Raw genomic sequence first — 24,205 nt, 5'->3', positions numbered from 1 at the left:
CTTGGGCAGCTGCAGTGAATAGAGCGGGCAAAGCACGGAAATCAGCTGGGCTGCGTGGGTGGGGTGAGCGAGCCAGAGAGTGAGATATATAGGACGGATAGCACTGTACAGGCGGGCAGGCTCAGCCAGTCATCAGAACTACTGGTACGGGTGAACTAGTCTAAATCAGCAGCAACCAACCTCTGGAAATAGCCCTTCTCACAAGCAAGCAACTCTGGGAATAATAAAACAGATATTTACAGAGACACTGCCAAGCTTCCCATGTACAACAAATACTCTCCAGCTTTCCTATCTTGTCACCAGACTTTACATCTATGTCTGGAACCAAGTTCTGGAGATTTCCTTAACAAATGCATGTATGTATCTATGGAGGATAGAGGATAGATTCTAATATTTTCATTGCATATTGCAAAAATACTAATACAGCTGATATTGTCATATGATATTGATAGATCAGGCTAGAAAACAGATGCTGTGCAATCTAAGCTCCTATCCTTCAATTTACTACAGTGTAATTGAATATTAATGGAAGTTATATGTAAAATAAGGTGCCCTGATTGAACATGACATATACAGACATATACGCACAAGAAAAGACTTTGGAAATGTGGCATAGCAAACATAAACGTACACATATTCTATTGTAAACAATTCCGTTTCTTATTCTCAGTGCTGAGTGCTATGCTAGAGATGTAGTTGTTTAAGCTAATATACTTTCTTCTCTATGGAAAGGGAATGGATTGATGAATGGCATTCGAACTAAAACTATGTAGTATGACTCATTGAGATTTCTAGATAAGTAAGCTTAAGAATCCTAGTCCTGTTCAGTCAATATAATGATTTAAATTTCTTTTTTGTCTTCTCCTGGTATAGAAGGGTTTGTCCAGTGAACTGTCTTTTTATCCATGGAGGACCCTGATTTTTTTTTTTTAAAAGAGAGCCTCCAATGGATAAAGGAGACTGCATTTCAGAGACTGTCATCAGTGGATGATAATAAAAGAAAGTTAGGTTTAGCATGCTTTCCCCAATTTCCTATGTATTTCCCACGTTTAACAGTTTTGTAGTGCACCTCTCCCTATTAACCAGTATTTAAGGACAAAATAAAAATTTTCATTTCCAATAAATACAGTAATTCCCTTTTACTCTTATAATTGTCCACCTTATTCATATATAAAAGAGGTAGAGTTGGCGTATTCTGAACAGAATCTGAATTTTTGCCTGGCAGAAATAAAAAAAGAAATGAGTCAGTTAAGGGTTAGTTAATCAAAACATGGAATAAACAATAAGATTTCATATATTCAAACAAAGTATTTCTGTTTGTTTTATATTGTTGTGCCTAAGAAATAAAACTTGAAACTGCAGTTTTTTCTGTCTCGGAACATGTTGTGGGTTATGTAATGTTGGCTAAACAACGCATAATTAAAATGCAATCATAATCATGATAATGTTGCTACATTATGCTTAGAAGTATTTTAAGAGGCTGGTATACAAGACAGCAAGCAACAAGGATTGCACAGGTACACCACAGATTTACTCTCTTTTCATACTAATTATCAGTTTTTGTTTTCTATGTCAACAGGTCCTCCTAGCAATGCATGCTAATGTTGAAGACAGAGGTATCAAGGGAGATATAACACCTTTAATGGCTGCTGCTAATGGAGGCCATGTCAAAATTGTTAAGTTGCTGCTAGCTCATGGTGCTGATGTCAATGCACAGTCTTCAACAGGTAAATATATTATAAAGATGTAGAGAGCTTGGAACTCTGTTACATTTTTAATATATAGAAGAATTTATATGCAGATTTATTTAATATCAGTTTTAAAAATAATGAATTTCTGCAGAGATTAACATATAGGACAGTGAAAACAACTGAAATGTTGGTATAGTTAAGCAAGGATATTTTATAATTCACTTAAATAAGTTTTCTTTGTGAACATTATATAAAGATCTTGTCTGATTCTCTAAAATGTTGCCAAGGTTTTCACAATTTCTTTATAAAGGCTGTTAGAATGTGCTTACATTTAGAACATTTATGTGATCTGACAAAGTATATTGTTTCTCTGCAGCGCTTTGGATTCAATTCAGAAATTGAGATGTTGATATGCAGATGGAACAGCTCCTAACTCCTAAGAACAGCTGTGTTTTGGGAGGTGCACAGCTGCAGTTGCTGGACCATCCTTGAAACAGACAACTGTCTTTAGGAGTTGCATGAAAGAGAAATATTTAATTTTGTACTCTTTGCTGCTGCTGCTGCTTCTCCTCCTTCTTCCTCCTCCTCTTCCTCCTTCACAATTCTCAAGGGCGACAGGCAAAAAAAAGGAAAGGACTAGAAGCACTCAGGCATTGGCTTTGATTTTCATTGTAGTGTCAACCTTCCTTAGAAAAGCTATGGGTGTATATGCTATGGTCTCCTGAAATCATCTTAGTATTTTTCATTATGCTTCTTTTTATATCACCTGTAACCCTATCTTTCTTTGTTAATGCTGCTAATTGCTATAAGCTTTTCTCCACTTGTTTCCATAGATTGATCTTTTAAAAGACTATTTAACTAGAATAACAAGCTCAGCTTTAGCCACTGGCTTGTTTATACACATAATTATTGAATTAAAAGTTGAAAGGAGTTCAGTTTTCAGTACTTGGCAAGTTTGGTACTCATGACTCAGTATTTTAATCTCTGAGGAAGCAATTACAGGAACTGCAACCATATTATTATTATTGAAACATTTACACCACTGGGAAGATATTCTGGAAGCTCAGAATATCTTCTGGTATAGTGAAATCACCAATCGTGAAAGAAGCATCCAATAAAAACATCATTACAAGATTAGTGCAACAGGTCTGCTTAAAAATAGCAAGTTTTAAACATGTTCTGAACATAGTCTTTCTTGGCAGAGTTTTTCTGCAACAGGTGATTTATCAAGGAAATATGTGTCCAGGTGAAACTTGATTCAGGCTTTCTTTGACAATATTCAAAGCTCTCCACTGAATCAATTTTTAAAAGGCATGATATCATTGATATAGTTATGTAGTTTTTCTTGGCAACAGTACAGAAACGATCTACCTCATTCCCTCATTTTTTTTGATTTTCCAGTCTAATCTATAATTTAGGATATTGTGGTGGCCTTCCATCCAGAATCTAATTAGGATTAAATTTTAGGATTTAAGATCATTCCAGTTGAGTTAGATTATGCTCTTCAGACCACTCTGTCACGGATATTATATTTTTTAATGTGTATGTCACAGGTTCTTTTTAAACTAAGTTTGACTCAAATGGTCCATCAAAAGCATGGAACTCTAGGCAATTGGATATTTATGCCTTCCTATAAGTGTTGGGGATATGTTTTATTTTGAGAGAAATATCCCAGATACAAAAGTGAAGCATACATATATATATCTAAATGTGTGAATTCTTTCTATGTCTATTTTCTTATATTACATACTATTTGTATTGCCATTTGTATACAGTGTTCTCTATACTATATACCTAGCAGCCTGCTCTTTCCCAGTGTACATCCAATTATGTCCCATATTTATCAGTGAGCTTGATATAGTTTTTCTGGGTGGGGCTCTAAAAAGCTCAGTACAGTCTGCTTATACTCTTTGTGATGGTTACCATTTTATGATACTGTCAGCATAAAATGAGTACCATTTTATAATAATGCCACCACAACCTGGACTTTAAGAGTATAGTACAATAATGCTAATGTATTTATTTTAAAAATTTTGATAAACCTTTTATTACTGCGATTTTAGTAACAAGGTTGGTAGTAATGGTAATTCTAAAAACAACTAACATTTTAAAAATAGTGTAGCCAAATGTTAATGTTAATTAAAACAATTTAAAAAAGGATATGATGAAATGGAAATGGGTTATTTAGGTAAGGTGTGTGTGTGTGTGTGTGTACACACACACCCCTTACCTACACAACCCTTCTCCATTTTGTGTGTATGTGTGTGTGTGCACTTAAATGCTATTGTTGTCAAACAATTTGGGCAACTTCAGAGTTCCTTCAGTTTGTTCTTCAAGTTAATTGAAGATCTAGTGCAGGGGTCACCAACCTTTTGGACCTCAGGGACCACCAAACTCATAATTTTAAATCATGTGGACCACTAATTAGAATTTTGACTGACGGTGGCTTGCTGATGTTGGTAGGAAAGTTGGTCCCATATTCCAGAGCTGCAATAATCACAGTAGTCCCTTTGGCCATCCTGGAGCTGCTCTGAGATGACCAAAGGGCCAGTCCTGTGACTATTGTAGCTCTGAAATGTGGGACCGACTTTCCCACCAATGTCAGAAAGCTACCCCGGGGCAGATTTCCCTCCCCTGCCATTGGTCTTACCGTGTTTCTTAGAAAGTAAGGCAGGGACTTATTTTCTTTTGACCCCCCCAAAAACAGCTAGCCCATCTTTTCGGGGGGCGTCTGATTTTCCCCCCCACATGCATCACCTGGCCCCCAGGCCGCTTCTTTCGTGGCCAAAAAGAGCGAGCAACGCGCCTCGCCTGGCTCCCTGCCGGCTAAGCACTGAAGCTCCACCACTGCCGCTGGGGGCGGGGAGGGAGGGAGGGAGGGGGAGAGAGAGAGAGAGATCTGATCTAAACTCGGAGGGCTGATGGTGATGTCTCTCCGTTCTCTCTCTCTCTCTCTCTCTCTCTCTCTCTCACACACACACACACACACACACACACACGGGAGAGAGAGAGAATGAGAATCCCAAATAAAAAACGATCGATCGGTAGGAAAATGGGGTGGGGGATTTTCTTGCAAACTTTTTCCCAGGGTCTCTGCAGAAAAAGCAGAAGCAGCAGAGACCCTAGGAAAATCCCCAAAACAGTCTGCAGGGAAATCTCCCACCCCGTTTTCCTACCGATTGATCATTCTTTATTTGGGATTGCAGGATATCGTCTCCAGCTCCATTCTTAGGGGGAGAGACAGAGACAGACAGACACACATACAGACACACACACACACACACACACACTTTTTGGCTTCATGCAAGGAAAGCAGCAGAAGCAGCAGAAGTCTTTCTTTCTCTCCCCCAAACTTGAGTCTTCATTAGACTTGTTGCACCAGCTCAGCCTCCTGGAGCAGGATACCTTGCAGGGTCCCAAAGACTCATTTCTGCCAGTGTTTGGAAGAGAGAGAGAAAGACTTTTGCTGCTTTCCTTGCATGCAGCCAAAAGCAGAAGCAGAAAGAAGCAGCCCGGTGGCCAGGCCTGGTGCGTGGGGCAAGTGAGGCGAGTTCCCCCACTCCACCCATTGCCCCCTCCCCCCACTACCTTGTGTTGTTTACAATGCAAGCCTTGTGTTCCCATGGGCCATGTGGGCAGCACAGCCTTGTGTTCCTGCGCAGCCTGGATTAATTGTTTTGGGAAGGACATTTCTTTGCGGACCACCAAAATTTTCTTGCGAACCACCAGTGGTCAGCAACCTGCCAATTGGCGACCACTAACCTAGTGCACATATTTATAATAGTTATTTAAGTCAGCTCACTTGCTAAAATCTCTATGGATGATGTCATTAGCTTATTTTAATGGACTCTATTTGGCAATTTCCTGAGGCAGGTACATAAAAGTTACTATATTCAGACTAACTGACATGACTCAGGAACCATTGAAACAATGGCCCATATTCACTATTATAAGGATATTCATTCAGAGTGGTTTCACTTTCAAATAAAATATCAAGATCAATCTGAGTTATATTTGTAAATCAGACCAGTTGGATTGGTGTACATGGCATCTGCAGTGCAGGGACTTTTTCCTGCCTTTCCTGTCAAAATTGCTCCCAGGCAGATTTTTGGAGCAGATTTTTGGAGGGCTGTTGGCAGAAGCTTTAGGAACATAGACTGTCCAAAATTGCCTGTTTTTCTATTTTGTTTCTAGAGCAGTTTTTGAATCAGAAAACTTACACTATTTAAGCAGCTGAAATGATCAAAAGGCCTCTCATACAAACTTTCGTAATCCAAATGGTGAGCCAATGAATGAATGTGCTTAATCATGAAGCTGTTGGACTAGTACTGGGAAAATGGATTCAAATGGCTTTGGGTTGATCTAACTCAGCCAAACTCAGAGTTTATTGTTGTAAAGAAGGGGGAGAAGTAATAATCTTTTTGTATTGTAGATGAAAGCTAAATATTGTGAGAGTCTTAGCCCAAAATATAGAATTATAGCGTAACATATTTGGACATGATCTTAGAGGCCTTTTAGTCCAATTCAGGCAGGATACATTGTTCCTTTCTGGATGAGTAGCTGCCAATCACTTCTTAAAAACTTCCAGTGCTGGAGCATTCAGAACTTCTGGAGGCAAGCCATTCCGCTGATTAATTGTTCTAACTATCAGGAACAGTTAGTTCTAGGTTGGTTCTCTCTTTAATAAGTTCCCTCTGTTACTTCTTGTCCTGATTTCAGGTGCTTTGGAAAATAGGTTGAACTTCTCTTCTCTGTGACAACCCCTCAAATATTGGAACACTGCTATCATGTCACCCCTAGTCCTATTCATTAGACTGAACATACTCAGTTCCCAGTTATTGACCTTTGATAGATAGATAGATAGATAGATAGATAGATAGATAGATAGATCAATTATTGAAGGCTTTGGCAGAAACAAAAATTGAATTTAGGATTTATTATACTATACTAAATAACATATATATAAAACATGACTGAAGCAAAAACAATTACAGGTGGGAGGTGGTTGGAAAGGCCTATTATGCATGCAAGGGCTAAATTGATTAATGATATATAAATGCATAGATCTCTGTAATGGTAGCTTAATACTCTGACGATGTCAGCAAAGGCTGACGAAAGCTTAGTAAGTACAATAAATATATATTTTTAGTTCCGGAGATCGCAGGATGTCTGCTTCTTCTTTTACAAGTATACCTGGAACTTGTATTTTTAGAACAGTTGGTTAAGATATAGATATATATATATATATAAATGTTCAAAGTATAAATGGATATCTCAATACATATTTTTTTTTCTAAATAGGCAATACAGCACTCACTTATGCTTGTGCTGGAGGCTATGTAGATGTTGTGAAGGGCCTATTAGAATCTGGTGCTAGTATCGAGGACCATAATGAAAACGGCCACACTCCTCTTATGGAGGCAGGGAGTGCTGGACATGTTGAAGTTGCCAGAGTTCTATTAGAAAATGGAGCCGGAATCAATACGCATTCCAATGAATTTAAGGAGAGTGCGCTTACGCTGGCTTGTTATAAAGGTAAAATATTGTAATCTTTCAATAATTAACCATTATTCTTTAATAGAGGTTTATAAAGAAATTTCAAATCCTGCCAAAGAATGTTTATTTATTAGGATTGAATTTGATTATTTGCTCTGTTTTTCTTCCAATTAATAAATTGAATAATATTATAATTTTTAATTTAAATAATATTAAATATGATTAATACTTAGCTCTACATATATTTATCTTTGTCAGGATGGTATTCTAATGCTGATGGAAAGAATACTTAAATTTCAAACATTCAGTACTAGAATATGTAGCTAAATAAAATAGTTTTTTCCTCTTTAAACACTCTTTCCCTCCAGCATTCTGTTCTTTAAAGACAAAAAAAAAAATGAAATTCAAAGAACCCACTGGGATTCTCGAACCACTTTTATTGTCCTGATAAATTTGTACTTCTATTTTTTTCTAATTTTCATATTCTAATTGAAGGCAGTGTCTTTGTACTTTCTCATCGTGAGGAAATGTTTTTGGATTACCTGTCTTCTAGAGCCTTATAAGAGTTTATATTTGAAAGCATATTTTAAAATAGCTATGCCTTTTCAAGAGCTCCGCTTTTCCCATTCATTGGAGACCCAGAGTAAAACTTTTTGTTTTATTATATGGTCTTCTGAATAACAGAGTTTTCAGTTCTTGATGTTAATGAAATAATTAAAATAGATTTTCCATACAGGTTTTGAGAATTCTTGCTTTTGGTTATTAAGATTGTATCTTTGGTGAACAAATATATGTGATTATGAGCTGAAATTTTGAATGAATTCTGATCTTCAAATTCTTTTTTTTTTTTCTCTTTTAGGCCATTTAGAAATGGTGAGATTTTTGCTGGAAGCTGGTGCAGATCAGGAACATAAAACAGATGAAATGCATACTGCATTAATGGAGGCATGCATGGTAAGAGTCCTCAAAAGTAAAGCAAATATATCAAGTTTGGTTTAATTTCCTTTGTAGTTTTTCAATTTTAAAAAGCAATGCAACAATTTACTTGGTGAAAAGGCTACCAAGTTGCATGTAGTCCTCTGAGCTAAGCTGGGAGCAAAATTCACCCTCTCTTTTAAACAGTTGGAATGACATTTAAAAGAATAAAATGAAGTCTTTAAACCGTAAGTCAGACATTTTTCCCAATTAAAAGTTTAATAACTATTCCTCTTGAAAAACTCAGTTATTTTCATTGGGTTTGGTTTTTTTGAGACATAAAATGAGTATCTTTGCAGATATTTAAAACACTTAATTCATTTCTTTAAAAACAAAATAAATTGGACCAATTTTTCAGTTTTTCTTCAAACAATCTTGAGTATCCTAAGAAAATTCCCCATCTATTTACTAGAAAAACCTATTCTTCCTTTTTTCCTGTGGCTGCCTCAGACATGCTAAAGGATTCTGTTAGTGTCTAGAATAAATGTGAGGTGCAAAAAAAAAGTCCCTTCAGATAAATGAAAGTGTATTTCATTTTAGCTTACATATTACTTTCTGGAGGAGCATTTTTATCTGGCTTTTATATGCTTATTTTACTTGCGATCAGTGGCTAGTAGCCTTGATGGCACCATGACTTCTGAAGGCCATCTGATAGAAAATTAGTGGGTTCCCTTGCTTGGCTACTGTACGAACAGACTGCTGGACTAGATAAGTCAAGGTCTGTTCCAGCACACTTTGTATATGTTCATACACACTTTTCTTTTTGCTTTCTAGGATGGGCATGTAGAAGTTGCTCGTTTACTTCTTGATAGTGGTGCTCAAGTAAACATGCCTGCTGATTCCTTTGAATCTCCATTGACTTTAGCAGCCTGTGGTGGACATGTAGAGCTGGCTGCATTATTAATTGAGAGGGGGGCAAACTTAGAGGAAGTAAACGATGAAGGATATACACCATTAATGGAAGCCGCCCGAGAAGGTCATGAGGAGATGGTAGCGTTGCTTCTTGGTCAAGGTAAAAATATAACTGTATCAATTGTATAGCTGTATGTCTCAGCCTATGGTGAGTTTAGTGATTCTGTGACCTCCCTCTTGCAGTACCTGGAGGCCGTTAGGGGCTGGATGGGGAGCAACGGGTTGAAACTAAACCCTGGCAAGACTGAATGGCTCTGGGTTTGGGGTTCTTTGACCCATGAAGAATTCAAACCATTGATCTTGGCCCTAAACAGACACCGCGAGTAATTTGAGGGTTCTCGAAGAGCAGGTATTAGTTGTGGCCAGAAGGGTCTTTGTGCAGTTGCAGGTTGTGTACCAGTTACGCCCTTTCCTGGACCAACAATCACTTCTCATGGCCATTCATGCCCTACTCCCCTTCCACCTTGACTATTGCAACATGCTCTACCTGGGGGCTCCCCCTGGAGACCCTCCGGATGCTTCAGTTGGTGCAAAATGCATCAGCCTGCATGATTTTGTGCAGACCTTGGTGCGCACATGTTTCACCTCTCCTGTGGGAACTCAATTGGTTGCCAGTTTGCCTTCAGGTGCAATTCAAGGTGCTAGTCATCATTTTTAAACCCCTTCATGGCTTGGGTCCAGGTTATCTGAGGCACTGTTTCTTGCCGGTCATATCTACCCAATCCATTAGAGCGGGAAGACAAGGAATATTTCAGGTCCCATCCCCTAGGGCAGTGGTTCTCAACCTGTGTGTTGCGACCCCTTTGGGGGTCGAACGACCCTTTCACAGGGGTCGCCTAAGACCATCAGAAAACACGTTTTTTTGATGGTCTTAGGAACCGAGCCATAATTGATTGTTAGAAATGCCAATACACATTTCCAGCACTCTCTCCTCTGTCCTGAAGTAGAATTGAGTAGGGGGAAGGGAGCAGGAGGAAGGGTAGGAGGGAAGGAGAAGCCCGACTGGCTTTCCTTTGGAATGGGGGGGGGAGACCAAATGCCCAGACCAAAAGAGCGCCAAGGAAGACGGGCTCCTAATAACCAGCCTGTTTGTGCAGGCGAGAGCTTGAGCTTTTCTGGTCTTAACATCCCCCGCTTCGGCCTCCACACAGGGAGGGACACTTCTATGCTTGGAAGCAACGGGAGAAACCTGGAGCTTAGCCTTGGGGAGTCCTCTTGTGTGAAGGGTGAAGGCGGAGGTGTTGCCTGGTTATTAGGAGCCCATCTTCCTCGGCCCCCTTCCCTCCCCCAACTCCAGGCAGCCATACCTGGCAAAGGAGGGAGAGGTTTCCTCTGACTTGGGGGAGATATGAAATGACAGGAGACCAGATTGGGGACAACGACTCTGCTTTCCTTCTGTTTGAGGGGGAGCCAGTTCCTCCCCGTACAGACCTTCCCAGCCTCCAGGCACCATGTTGCTTCTTTTGAGTCCCAGCAGCATTAAATCCTCCCTCTTTCCCCCCAAAGGATGAGAGAGGCTCCTCCTTTCCCTTCGCTCTGCCCCACAGTTATGATTAAGCATTTACAAATTTGATGTGTGTGTGTGTGTGTGTGTGTGTGTGTATTTTTTTAAATATTAAATTTATATTTAATATAAAATATTTTTATATGAATTTTTTTTCTAAAAAAAATTCGTATTAGTGGTGCTCGGGATTTAAAAGAATGAGTTTGGTGGTCCTTGAGGTCCAAAAGGTTAGTGACCCCTGCTCTATACAGGTCGGAATGGGACTTTTAGATTCCTACCCTTGGCTGCACCTGCTTCTCCACCAAGGTCCCGCCTCTGCACATTAATCTCTAGCTTTTCTCCTCACTGGACGTCCAAGTCCCACCCAGCATCTAGAGATCCCTGCTGCCAGATGGAGGGAGGGGAGGAAGGGAAAGGGAAGGAAAGGAAGGAAAGGAAGGAAGGAAGGAAGGAAGGAAGGAAGGAAGGAAGGAAGGAAGGAAGGAAGGAAGGAAAAGTAAGAATAGTGGGTGTGGTGTCCGGCAGCAGGGATCTCTGGGTGCTGGGTGGGACCTTCAGCACAGGGATTGCTTGCAAGGGTTACAATTGCAGGGGATAATTCCAGACGTTGTGGTCTTTATGGTAGAAGCTTGGGGCTTCCCCTCCCAGAGAACCTGGGAGTCTGTAGAGAGGACTGTCATTTATAACGGTCGCAGCATCCTGGGGTCACAAGATCTCCCTTTTGCAACCATCTGGGGAGTCAGCTTCGCTTAACCATCGTCTGATTGACTTAAACAACGATCCACTTAATAGCGCTGGCAGGAAAGCTCATAAAACGGGTCCAAGTTCACTGAACAGCTGTCTCAGCAACGGAGATTCGAGGCTCAATGGTGACATACAGTAAGTTGAGGGGTACCCTTCCCCTTCCCTTAAGAGTGTGTCACTCACTGGTAATCCAGCAGGTCTTTGCTCTCAAATTCTCAATCTGGTCCACAGTAATTGACATCCACTGTTGGAGGATGGATTGAGAAAAATGCATCGAAATTCACTTCAACAATGCTCTTGCTTAGCAACCAAAATTTTGGGCTCAATTGTGGTCGTAAGTTGAGGACTATCTCTGCTTTCCTCTGCATGGCAGCCTTATCCTAGTAAACTTCCCTTTTCTGGGAATTTTCCTCCCTGTTAGAGACACTAAAATAACCCAAATAAGGTCTCCTGCTGGAGGAGGCGGTTGATGACCTCCAAGGTCCCTTCCAGCCCTGGATTGCTGTGCTGTTTCAAAGTGTCCTCTGAAACTGCATCTAGTGCCAGGGATTGTGGTCCTTCCTTCCTCTCCTTTTTCCCTCCCTCCCTCCCTCCCTCCGTATCTCATGCACTTTCTTTTTTTCTTTCATTCTTTCTCTGTCTCTGTCTCTCGCTCCCTTTTCTTCCTTGTCTCCCTTCTCTCTCCCCACTCCCCCCTCTCTTTCCTTTCTCCTTTCCTCTCTCTTTTTAAGGCTACCCGAATCAAAGACTCCTTTGGATGAAGCCAACTTACTTACCGCCCCCACCACCCCTGTTCTTCCCTTCCAACTGAACCTGGGTGGCCATCGGAGCAGCAAACACTGGCGGTTTGGTGGCAGGGAGGCACGGTCAGGTACAGGGGAGCTTCCACCCTCTCTCCCCTGCCTTCTAACAAGTGCCTGAGGCCGTTTGGCTGCAGCAGCTCCCCCAAAGCCCCCCAGATCCTGTGATCAATTCCACCTTGGCTTCTGGCTGCCAACATTGGCAGTTAGCCGAGTGGCTGGTGGCTAACTGTCCCATGCGGCCAAATGCCTAGGACAAAAGCTGTTTAGGCTAGAGGTTGCCAACCAGTGAGAAAAATTTGGTGGTCTGCAGTGCGCCTGTGCCTGCAACAGGGGTGATACCAGTAGTGGATGGACTGGGTAGTACGTGGGAGATCGCTGCATTGGAGGCCTTCCCGGGTGTTCTCTGGCCTGCGAGGCGAGGACACAATCTCCTGGGCCCCTCCCGTCAGGAGCCGCAAAGCGCTTGCTTCTCCTCTGGCAGCTGCCAAGCCTCCTCCAACCGTGCTTCTCTTCTTCCGCACCAGAAGCACTCACACGCCCAGTGGGAACGAGGAGGTTTGGCAGATGCCAGAGGGGTGGCGAGAACTTTGCAGCTCCTGAGGGGAGGAGTCGATCCTCCCCCTCGCAACATCTTCACCTGAGGGCATCGCTGGCAGCTGCTTCCTGTGGCTCAGGAAATCTGCACTTTTTGCACTGCTGCTCGGCTTCCTCGATGCATGGATGTAGGAGGCAGCAGTCACAGCACAGGTTTACTAGGGAGACTATAGGATGCCCCATTTCCTGCCAGCCATCTGGTCTTCAGCATGTGGCTCATCGGCCTCCGGACATTAGATTCCCACCATCCAGCACCAGTTCAGAATTTCCTTCCCTCCCCCCCACCTCCACCTCCAGGGACATAGAGAGGGGGGAGAGAGAGAGAGACAAGATACAGAGAGAGGGGGAGGGAAAGAGAGAGAGATGAGAGATCCTGGTGTTTTGTTTTCTGTGGGAAACGGGTTCAAATGACTTTGAGTATTTAAGGTTGCAGAAACGCAGCCAGGCTAAGTGCCTGAAGGACCCCATCCCATCAGTGGGAGTCAGGAACTGCAGTGAGTGGCATGCTGGATTCATATTAGTGGTCTGTGGGATTTAAAATTATGAATTTGGTGGTCCCTGAGGTCCAAAAGGTTGGAGACCCCTGGTTTAGGCGAATGGCCCACGCTGAAAGGCATGGGATGGAGAGGCCATGGCCTATTGGCCAAGGCAAACAGTTAGGGGAGGCCAGCCAAGGAGAAAAGCTAGAGGTTAATCCACATAGGCAGGAGCCTGGCGGAGAAGCAGGCACGGCCAAGGGTAGGAGCTTAAAAGTCCTAGACCCATACAGGTAGTCCTCACAATTACAGTTGAACCCAAAATTTCCATTGCTTTGCCCATTTTACGACCTTTCTTGCCACAGTTGTCAAGTGAATCAGTGTACTTGTTGAGTTAGTAACATGGTTGTTCAGTGAATCACATGACTTCCTTGTTGACTTCCCTTGTCAGAAAGTCACAAAAGGGGATCATATGACCCTGGGGTACTGCAACCATCATTTAATCAGATGACCATGACAATTGTAAAAATGGTCATAAGTCACCTCATGCCGTTATAACTTTGAATGTCCTTAGACAAATTGTTGTAAGTTGAGGACTACCTATAGTGATAAGTAATTGTATATGTTGATTTTAATTAGTATTAATACTAATGCTACTTCTAAACAATGTTAGATCTAATTATTGTAACTTAAAAAAACATAGTATATCCATGCTAGTTTAAAGAATTGTCTTGAAATCTTAATTTATACTTACGTATTTCTGTTTTCAAGGAGCTAACATCAATGCTCAGACAGAAGAGACCCAAGAAACTGCCTTAACTTTAGCATGCTGTGGTGGCTTTTTGGAAGTAGCTGACTTCCTAATCAAAGCAGGAGCTGATATAGAACTAGGCTGTTCAACACCTTTAATGGAAGCTGCTCAAGAGGGTCACTTGGAGCTAGTTAAATATTTATTGGCTGCAGGTATGGCATTAATCTCTGAGCATTTATTGTTTCAGATTAAAACAGAAAACTTTAATAAATCCTTGCTATCTATGAGTAGTTTTGCCTGTTGGGTATACCTTTTCCATATATGCCACTGTACCTGAATATTAATTTGGTTTGTTTGCTTGTTTACTTTTTTGAGAAACATCTATGCAATAACAGAATCCCCCCCCCCCCACAATAATAATAGGGCATTGCATTTTTTGAATATTTTTGAATACAATAAGATTTCTATAAACTGTCCTAATAAAGAACATTGGGATTCATTTATTTTTTCTAAGAATAATGTTATTTGTATTACTTCAGGAGCTAATGTGCATGCAACAACAGCAACGGGCGACACAGCACTAACATATGCCTGTGAAAATGGTCATACCGATGTTGCAGATGTGCTGCTTCAAGCAGATGCTGATTTGGTAAGCTACCTAATGAATTTTTTTACTCTCTTACTAAGTTTGATACTGAGTTTATTCTTACTTGACCAAATCAAAAATAAGGTGCTGAATATTAGCAGGGTTATTTTTTTCCTGGAAGATAAAGCTATACTATGAGTTGAGAACTCACAGAATTCTGGTTTTTAGTCAGGTGCCTTAAGCACTACACTGGACTGGCTCTCATTATACAAGCATAGATGTGATTTAAACATACTAAGATACATTCTAGTAGTAGCACTACTTTAGTCATACATTTGCAGTTTCATGTGACTTATCAGGAAAAAGTTTCATTTTCAAAAGTGGCCCTTCCTTACATATATTGTAAACTATAAAGCATATTCAGATTAAATTAATCAATGGCAATACTGTTAAGGGGACAGAGTAAGAATGCAGTTGTATGTGATGTAAAGTGACTGAATTTTTTTTTTTCATCAGCCAAACTCTATCCCAGATGCAATTAGATATCTGCAGTTGGTTTCTGTTGACAGACTAAAACTGCTGTTGGTATACTAAGTGCCATGGGCATCTGGAAACCATTGGAATTCCTGGCTGATGTCAGCTTCTATGCCTGGGTCCAGGGTGGCTTGCAATTTCATGACTTCCCATGCAATTATGAGCTTGAGACAAGTAACTGTGACAGTAATCCACTTCATAGGAGACATGTTTGACTTGTTCTTTATTTGATTTGAATATGGGAATATTAAAATTAGTCCTTTAACAGAATAGCAGGTTTGGAAAGGACCTTGGAGATCTAATCTAACCCCCTGCTCTATACCATTTCAGACAAATGGTTGTCCAATCTCTTCTTAAAAATCTCCATGCTGGAGAACCACAACTTTTGAAGGCAAGCTATTCCACTGATTAATTGTTTTCACAGTTAGGAAATTTCTCCTTAGTTCTAAGTTACTTCTCACCTTGATTAAGTTTCTGGCTGTTGTTTCTTGTCTTATTTTCTGGTGCTTTGGAAAATACGTTGACTCTCCTTTTCTTTGTGGTAGCCCCTCAAATGTTGGAACACTGCTATCTTGTCATCATAGTTGTTCTTTTCACTAGATTAGACATATCCAATACCTGCAGCCATTCTTCATATGTTTTATCTTCCAGCCCCCTAATTATTTTTGTTGTACCTTTCTGCACTTTTTCCAGAGCGTCTACATCTTTTACACTACAGCGACCAAAGCCTGGATGCATATTCCAAGTGGCCTTACTAAGGCTTTATAAAGTGGTACTAATACTTCTAACCTTATTTTAATGCAACCTAGGATTTTACTGGCTTTTTTGGCTGCTGCCACATAATGCTGATTCATATTTAAGTGATTGTCCACTAGAACTCCAAGATACCTTCCATAGTTACTACTATTGAACCAGGTTTCACCTAATCTGTATCTGTACATACGTTTTGGTGCCCACGTGTAAAACCTTACGTTTCTCTACATTGAATTTCATTTTGTTAGATAGGGCTGAGTGTTCAAATCTTTTGAGATCTTTTTGGGTTTTTAATCTAGCTTTGGGCGCATTGGCTGCCAGTTTAGTATCGTCTGCGAATTTGATGAGTTCACCTTCTGTTCCCTCATCTAAATAGTTTATGAAGATGTTGAAGAGTATAGTGGTGAAGCATCACTTCTTTATCAAGCTTTACTTCATGGGACCTGGATTTTTACCAGATTCTTTAGATTAGTCTACCCTAGGCACTTGACAGATTTGAAAAGTTTCCAGACAATAGAATTTTGTAGCAATTCTATCTTGTGCCTGGGCAGTCTGTAAAACTTTGTGGTGGGGGGGGAGTGGGCTAAGTATCAAGCCATAACTTTATTTTCAGTGCAGCCATAATATGAAAGAACTTTTGGCAATACACAATAACAAATATTACCATGACAAAAAAAAAGCCAGCATCACAATAAATTTCAGTGATAATTAAAATTGAAGATAGGTGTATATAATTAAAAAGTCGAGTTTTAATAGGACAACTTAATATTTACTAAGAATACTTAAGGAAAAAAACAGATATTGGACCTTTTTTGTTGCTATCCATTACTTTAGGGCAGGGCTATCAAACTTGTGGCCCATGTGCTGGCCACTCCCACTCCCGGTTTAACGAAGGGGGAAAAAGTCACGCTACATCATGTCTCATGTGATGATAATGTGACATTGCTAGTTTGACACCTGTGCTTTAGGGATACATATAGGTTGTGGTTGCTTTCTTAGTTAACTGTTATATAATTAGAGTCACTTCAGGTACTTTGGCCAAATAGCAACTAAGGATACCCTGGTACTGCATTTTCTGTCTCATAACCTAGTTGCAATGAGTTCATTTAATCACCATATTGCTGCAGCACTAGAATTTCATCATCTTTCTAAATCTTAACATGCTCTTCAAAATAGTGGAAGGAAGTTCATTTTCAGGGTTATTATTTTATCCCATAGTCAGTGGTTTATCTCTGTGATATAGGTAGTCCTCAACTCACAACCACAGTTGAGCTCAAAATTTCTGTTGCAATCATCATAAATGAGTCAGTTGCCAAGCATCTGAATTTTGATCAAATGATCATGGAAATGCTGCAATGATCGTAAGTGTAGAAAATGGTCACAAAACACTTTTTTCAGTACTATTATCATTTTAAACAGACATTAAATGAACAATTGTGAGAACAACTTTCCACAACATGCTGCCTTTGATACAGTTTTTTTAAAATAATATTTTTGAAAGTTTGGAAATATTCCATCATAATTATATAAGGATGAGATGAGTAACAGATTACAGTGGCATGCATATTTTGCTCATTTTGCAAAAAATAAATTAAATTAAAAAAATTGAAACTATCTGAGAATTTTATTTTTTAAGTTGTTTTCCTCAATGTTTTTGTTCTTATAGGAACATGAATCTGAAGGAGGAAGAACTCCATTGATGAAAGCTGCAAGAGCAGGCCATGTCTGTACTGTTCAGTTCTTAATTAGTAAAGGTAGGGTTTACAAACAGTAAGTCATTTCTTTCGATGTTTTAATGACCTTCTCTTTTTAATAGTAATTTTATTAAATATTACAATTACAGTGATAAAAACTAATACCATCTAAAAATAAAAGCATAAAAAGAAAAACAAATTGTAGAAAAGAAAAAATACACAAGAAAGAAAATAAGAATATAATAAAGGAAAAGAAAATACATAGAGACGTGATTTCATCACAAGTATAAACAATTTTAGTAGCTTATCACCTTCTAGTAAAATATAACAAATAATGTTCTCTTTCCATATTCCGGCTTTTATGTATAAACAAACCCTTAATACATCCTCATTTTAATCCTGATGTCAACAAGTGTCCATTAAAGATTATCAGAGATAACCTACCTATTTTAATCTTGATTAAATAAACCAACTTTATTTTTTTTTCCTTTTACTTCTAACAGTCTTGAATTAGTCTCTTCAAATAATGTCATAAAACTTAATTTCTTTTCAATTTTTCTTTGTCCCTTCTAACAAAATTTTTGGAAACTTTTAGCAAGTCTGTTTTGTAAATCCAAATGAAGAGAATTATCCAGATCACTCCATTGGTTTATTTGTATATCCCTTTTAAAGATTAAACTATCAGTCAGTTTCTTTTATATATCCAGCATAACATTCTTTTTTCCATGTCATTCTTGTAACCTGTTATTTTATCCCCTTTCGAATTACTCTCAATCTTGTGTCAAGTAGAATTTAAACATTATCTATAGAAATGGAGACTCTTAACATTAATTTCTGGTTCATTGCTCCAGAATATCCTCCAGTATGTCCAGTGTTAAAATATTTTGCTTCATTCTGTAATTGTAAGTCAAGTTTAAAAGTTCTGCTTTAATTGTAATCTTCAGTTCTCTATAGTATCCAGTTTTTAAAGTCTTACTATGTTTTTAAATTCAAAACACAAGCATTTTTCCATGCAAACTTTCTTTATAATTTATTTTAAAAACTTATTTCAAAATTACCTGGATACCATCTTTGATTTTATGAAATCAAAATTTTAATCACTATTTTGCTGTTAATTCTCCCCCTCATTTTTTAAAAAAAGTTCTTAAACTTGTAGTTAAACCTTCTTTTGCTAAGAATTGAAGAAAACTCATCTGAGGCTTTAAAACCTGTCCATCCAAAGTTTTCTGGTAGTTGAAAAGCAGTTAACAATTTAGTAAAGGAAGTATGTGAAATCAGAATCCTTTCAAAGTCACTGTCTATGAGTAAGTCGGTTATTTCATCATCTCCCAGAACTCTAAACCTGCCACAGTCTTGCAAGGAGCAGCTATCAGGAGCACTTGTAGATGTTCTCAAATCCTCTCTTTCTCAGAGTGGAATTCCAGTCTATTCACCATCTCTTTGCTCCACATGTTCGTTAGTTCAGTTTTCTTAGGCCATTTCAGTCTGCCATTTCTTTCCCAAAGTACTTTAATGGGCTTTTCTGGTCCATTAGATATTTTAAGTTTTTCATGTTTTGATTTAAGAAAAATTCACCTGCTTGAGGTTTCTCATTACATGACAGATATCTGTTCACCTTAAGTATCTGAAAAGTGAGCAGTCATTTGCTATATGATATAATTTCAGCTGGCAAAGTTATTAATGAGCAACTGAAATCCACTTGTACCTTAGTTCAGTAAATCATAATACAAGAAACTAATTTTTAGAAAACTTGTAAGTTCTGAGAATTCCCTCCAGCCCCAAATAGCAGTTGATTAAAAAGGTTAGAAATTGTTCCCTTTTTCCAAGGAAAACATCTCATTGTCTATATGAAAGGTACTAGAATCACCTTTAAGTAAGTCTTGCTCAGATTTTTGAGGAAAAAAAAATAAGTAGAGTTAAGTATCATATTATTACTGGATTACAGGATTGTAACCTCAAGTAACAAAGGATAAAAGTAGTAATTGTTTTTATTGTGTAAGAATAACAGAGAGACATTGAAGAGTTAAAAATATTGGAAAGGAGGAAGTTCTGGAATCAATTTTGAAACATTTCTCTCCTATTTTATATATGAGAAAAAGAAGAGTTACAGGCAGAGAGCTTTGAATGGCTTTTGTTTTCCCAATGCATTAATAACAGGAGCAAATGTGAACAGGACCACTGCTAACAATGATCATACAGTATTATCGCTTGCCTGTGCTGGAGGCCACCTGGCTGTTGTGGAATTGTTATTAGCTCATGGAGCTGATCCTACACACAGACTAAAAGTACGTGTTGGTTTTTTTTCCCTTCATTTAATTACCTATTGTTTGAATATTTCATTGAGGACAGCTTTTGGAAGTTTATCATCAGGAACCAAAACATAATAATGTATCACTTAAGTTGTAACTGGTTTTTCAGTTGTAACTGGTTTTTCATTTTCAATGAGTTCTTACATGAAATGTTTCTTTAAATTTATTTTCATTGTGCTCAATCTCCAGGTGAAAAGGCAAAACAAAAAAACAAAAAAAAAACCTCTTAAAATAAATTGCCAGTTTAAACTACTGTTCAAATATTGAGATATATTCTGAGTAATATTCATGTGCTTGTCAAAAGAGATGCAAAGTGTACTGTTTTTATTCCATTATTTCTTTATAGGATGGCTCAACCATGCTAATAGAAGCTGCTAAGGGGGGCCATACAAGTGTAGTTTGTTATCTGTTGGATTATCCTAACAACCTACTTTCTGCTCCTCCACCTGAATCTACACAGTTGACTCCTCCATCTCATGATTTAAATAGGGTATGATTGTTTATGTGTATCTTCTGGTTTTTATTATGTTTTATTTTTTTCATATGTTAAAACAATGTCCATTAATTTGGAAATAGGCATTGCATTCAATAATTTGTAGATGACTTGGTATATTATGATCAGCAGCTACTATTATCAAAAGGAATAATCTTTTCATGAGTTTCTTTTAATGACTTCTGCTTCCAAAGAAAATTTATTGTAGGAAAATTTATGAGTTATTCTTTTCAATTTTTTTTATTGAGTTAATTGTGTTTTTAATCATACTATATATCTACATTATTAAAATGTCTTATAGTTGGATACTTTGTCAAAATACTTCTGCTAGTGCCAAGAATGTAAACTATGAACTGATAGGGCATTTTAAACCTGTAATAATTAATACTTAATTGTGAAATATTTATGCATGCTTTTCTCTTCTGATATTGTGTTTTGATCACGCAGAACAAGGAAAATAATCACAGTGTCCTGTTTTTTAGGCTCCTCGTGTACCAGTGCAGGCACTTCCCATGGTGGTTCCACCTCAAGAGCCTGACAAACCTCCTGCTAATGTTACCACCACCCTTCCCATCAGAAACAAAGGTTAGTTAGTTATACCTCATATATTATTGCTACAACGTATTTTTAGTAACATATGAAATACGTTATTGGGGTGTTTTTTAAAAAAAATACTAGGCTATGTTCGTTTTAAAGAAATAAACCTTCCTTTATATATGACTAGTTGTGTTTCCAACTTCTGTTTTTAAAATAAATCAGATACTTATACAGTAGAAAAACTGGGGAAACACTATGGTATATTTTTTAAAATATTTTTGCCCGAATACAATTAACATTCAATTTCAACATTCACATTTGAATTTTGAAATCTGTAAATTTTAGTACATTTTTTCTGTAAAATATTAAAAATTTCTTGCTGTTTATGAAAAAAATATTTTAAAATATGCTAGAGGATAAAATATTTCCATGATAAATAATAGAACATTGCAATTCACTTTAATAATTTTACTTTTTGTTTATTGTTTGATTTTAAATTTTTGCCCAAACAGCTCATAAAAAAGCCCCTAAAATATCTTTAAGTAGATTTCATGATCTTGTTTAATTATTTTAAGCATATTTTGATGCAGGAAGACAAAAATATTTGCTTATCTTAGCCAAGATAATTTATGATTGATAAGTATAAAGTGATATATGTACTGTAGTAGATAAACATTCCTTCTTTTCTCAAAGAGTTCATGGTGGCATACATAGTGTTTTCCCATTCAGCTTTTCTCATAGGAATCATGGCAGGGATAACTTGAATTAAGGGATAGTAACTGACCGATAGTTACTCAGTGAACTTGCATGCTTATATAAGGTTTAAATTTGCATTGAGATATGTTTATAGATTTCATATTGATTTTATTAACATTAAACTATCATTTTAGGATAATTAGTTTGATATTTTTCCTCTCTTTACAAACCTTGTGAACATTGTTTATGTTTTGATATCCATATACCTTGAACCTGGCCTTTTTTGATCACATAGGTTATTTAATTGCATCTTAAATGCCCACTTAATCTTTTGAATAAAATTTGCATAATAGGACAACATTGTTACTGAAGAAAATAAATAGCTTGTAAAAGAATTTGTTTCAATGTAGGTTTTTGTTGGTAGTAAAGAACTCTATTCTCCAACAATTAAGCAATTTAGAATTATAGTTTATTTTTTAACAAAACATTCAAAGATATTAGGCATATCTTTTCCCCTTAGCCTTTACATCTCTGGTAGGTGTCATCTTTGTGCTTGATTGATCGGTAGATCTGTAATAAGAATGCTGTTCATGTGGACTTCCATTTGGTTCTGAGGGAGTGTCTCTTTCATACAGCCATTTCCAAACAAAAGTCCAGCAGCCATTTGCAGCCATCCAATCCAGAAGTACAAGGTTACATCGCTAATCAGTCTCCAGAAAGCATTGTTGAGGAGGCTCAGGGCAAGCTGACAGAATTAGAGCAAAGAATAAAGGAAGCCATAGAAAAGAATGCACAGCTTCAGTCTTTGGAATTGGCACATGCTGATCAGCTCACTAAGGAGAAGATTGAGGAGCTGAACAAAACTAGAGAAGAACAAATTCAGAAGAAGCAAAAGATCTTAGAAGAGTTGCAGAAAGTAGAGCGAGAACTGCAACTGAAAACACAACAGCAATTGAAAAAACAATATCTGGAAGTTAAAGCGCAGAGAATTCAGTTGCAGCAGCAACAACAGTCTTGTCAGCATTTGGGAATATTAACTCCTGTTGAGATAGAAGACCAACTTACTGAAGAAGATTATGCCCGCATACGACAGGTGGACCCATACTTACTCACTGATGAGCCTATGCCAGCAGTAAATCAGATGGGTTTTGCTCCAGTACAGCCTCTGGCAATGCCACAAGCTTTGCCTCTGTCTACAAGTTCTTTACCACCAGGTTCTATGGCAAATCTTTCAGAACTCCAAAGTGTTATAGTTGGACAGCCAGTTCTGGGCCAAGCACAACTTACAGGGCTGGGACAAGGAATTCTGGCAGATGCACAGCAAGGGTTAATGGTTGCCAGCCCTGCCCAAACCCTCAATGACACACTGGATGACATCATGGCAGGTTTGTATGAATTGTTAAATGCAGATAAAATATCAGTGCCGAAAACTTTTGAATATATCAACATCTTTATTTTGTTTCAATGTCACAAAGACTGGATTATTTTAGCTTGTTCTTAATTACTATTTAAGCTGATGTCTCCATTTCCAGTGTTGTCTACCTGGTTTGTTAAAATAGACCAGTATTATTTGGAAAATGACAATTTATAGCATAAATGAAGAGTTTTGAAATAGTGCAGGAACAACAATAGTGTTTCTGGTCATGTTCAATATCTCCAGCAGAAGTGATTGGTAGTCACGTGAAGTGAGTAAAAAAGCATTTCCGCTGTCAAGTATATTGTCCCTTGTGTCCCAGGCCCTAAATTATATGTATTTGCCTTGATAATATTCCTGACTCCTTGTTTCCCAAGCACCTATGAATAAATTTCACTGTTCTATAAGCCTTGCAGCACTTACACTTTCTAAAAATACAGAGTGCATTGCTTCCTTTTTTAACTCAACTGAAACGGTCTAAAATATAATAACCCAGATACAGTAAATTCCAATGCATAGCTACATAGCTTTGTGTTGCTGGTACTATTTCTCTCCCCTTTATCCTCATTGCTTAGAAAACTGAATAGGGAAGCTCTTGCAATGCAACTGGAATTTCTCAGCTGCCCAAAGTGAAAGAATTTTATTTTGTTTGACAAAATAGCAATAGCACTTAGACTTATATACCACTTCACAGTACTTTATAGCCCTCTCTAAGAGGTTTACAGAGGCAGCATATTGCTACCAACAATCTGGGTCCTCATTTTACTGACCTTGGAAGGATGGAAGGCTGAGTCAACCTTGAGCTGGTCAGGATCAAATGCCTGGCAGTGGGCAGACTTAACTCACAATACTGCATTCTAACCACTGTGCCACCATAATTCTCTTAAAATAACGCAAACTATGCATAGAGTTCATATTATGGAGTGTTTCCTTTCGCTAAGTGATGCGAGTCAGGATTTATTTGGCCAACTAGAAGACTATTTACAACTAATATCTTCCCAATATTATTATAACTAGAATTGTGCTATTTTTTTCAGTATTATCATCATCTACATGATTAAATATTATATTCTGCAACCTATTGAGTTTTGGTCTAGATTCAAAATAAGTCAGATTCTCCATTGCTTCTTGAATATACCATTACCATAATTCTAAGTCAGCTTGCATATAACATGGTCATCATCTAAATAAGAAAATTCTGAAACACAACTAAGAATAGTTGATGAATTAAACAAATTGGAAT

The 24,205-nt window shown here is 38.2% G+C and overlaps 1 protein-coding gene across 5 annotated transcripts in view; it reads left to right on the top strand.

The window, feature by feature from the left end:
* ANKRD17 (ankyrin repeat domain 17) overlaps nt 1-24,205 on the top strand; it is a 125,944-nt gene that overhangs the window by 57,161 nt on the left and 44,578 nt on the right. For 3 of the 5 annotated variants that reach the window (XM_026679873.2, XM_026679872.2, XM_087945859.1), the window contains exons 5-15: nt 1,580-1,727; nt 6,993-7,226; nt 8,047-8,141; nt 8,937-9,174; nt 13,967-14,158; nt 14,486-14,595; nt 17,486-17,573; nt 19,671-19,798; nt 20,169-20,312; nt 20,798-20,900; nt 22,184-22,933. In XM_026679873.2, coding sequence (XP_026535658.1) covers nt 1,580-1,727; nt 6,993-7,226; nt 8,047-8,141; nt 8,937-9,174; nt 13,967-14,158; nt 14,486-14,595; nt 17,486-17,573; nt 19,671-19,798; nt 20,169-20,312; nt 20,798-20,900; nt 22,184-22,933 — 2,230 coding nt within the window. The remainder of the gene's footprint in view (nt 1-1,579; nt 1,728-6,992; nt 7,227-8,046; nt 8,142-8,936; nt 9,175-13,966; nt 14,159-14,485; nt 14,596-17,485; nt 17,574-19,670; nt 19,799-20,168; nt 20,313-20,797; nt 20,901-22,183; nt 22,934-24,205) is intronic. The other 2 variants (XM_026679874.2, XM_087945860.1) reach the window with 1 other exon arrangement.

The sequence above is a fragment of the Notechis scutatus genome, chromosome Z (assembly GCF_049901735.1).
Source record: "Notechis scutatus isolate UNSWTSFEM ecotype Mainland chromosome Z, rNotScu1.2, whole genome shotgun sequence".
Classification (NCBI taxonomy): Eukaryota; Metazoa; Chordata; class Lepidosauria; order Squamata; family Elapidae; genus Notechis; species Notechis scutatus.
The sequence above is the reverse complement of the archived record's forward strand: the minus strand, read 5'-3'. Positions and strand labels throughout refer to the sequence as shown.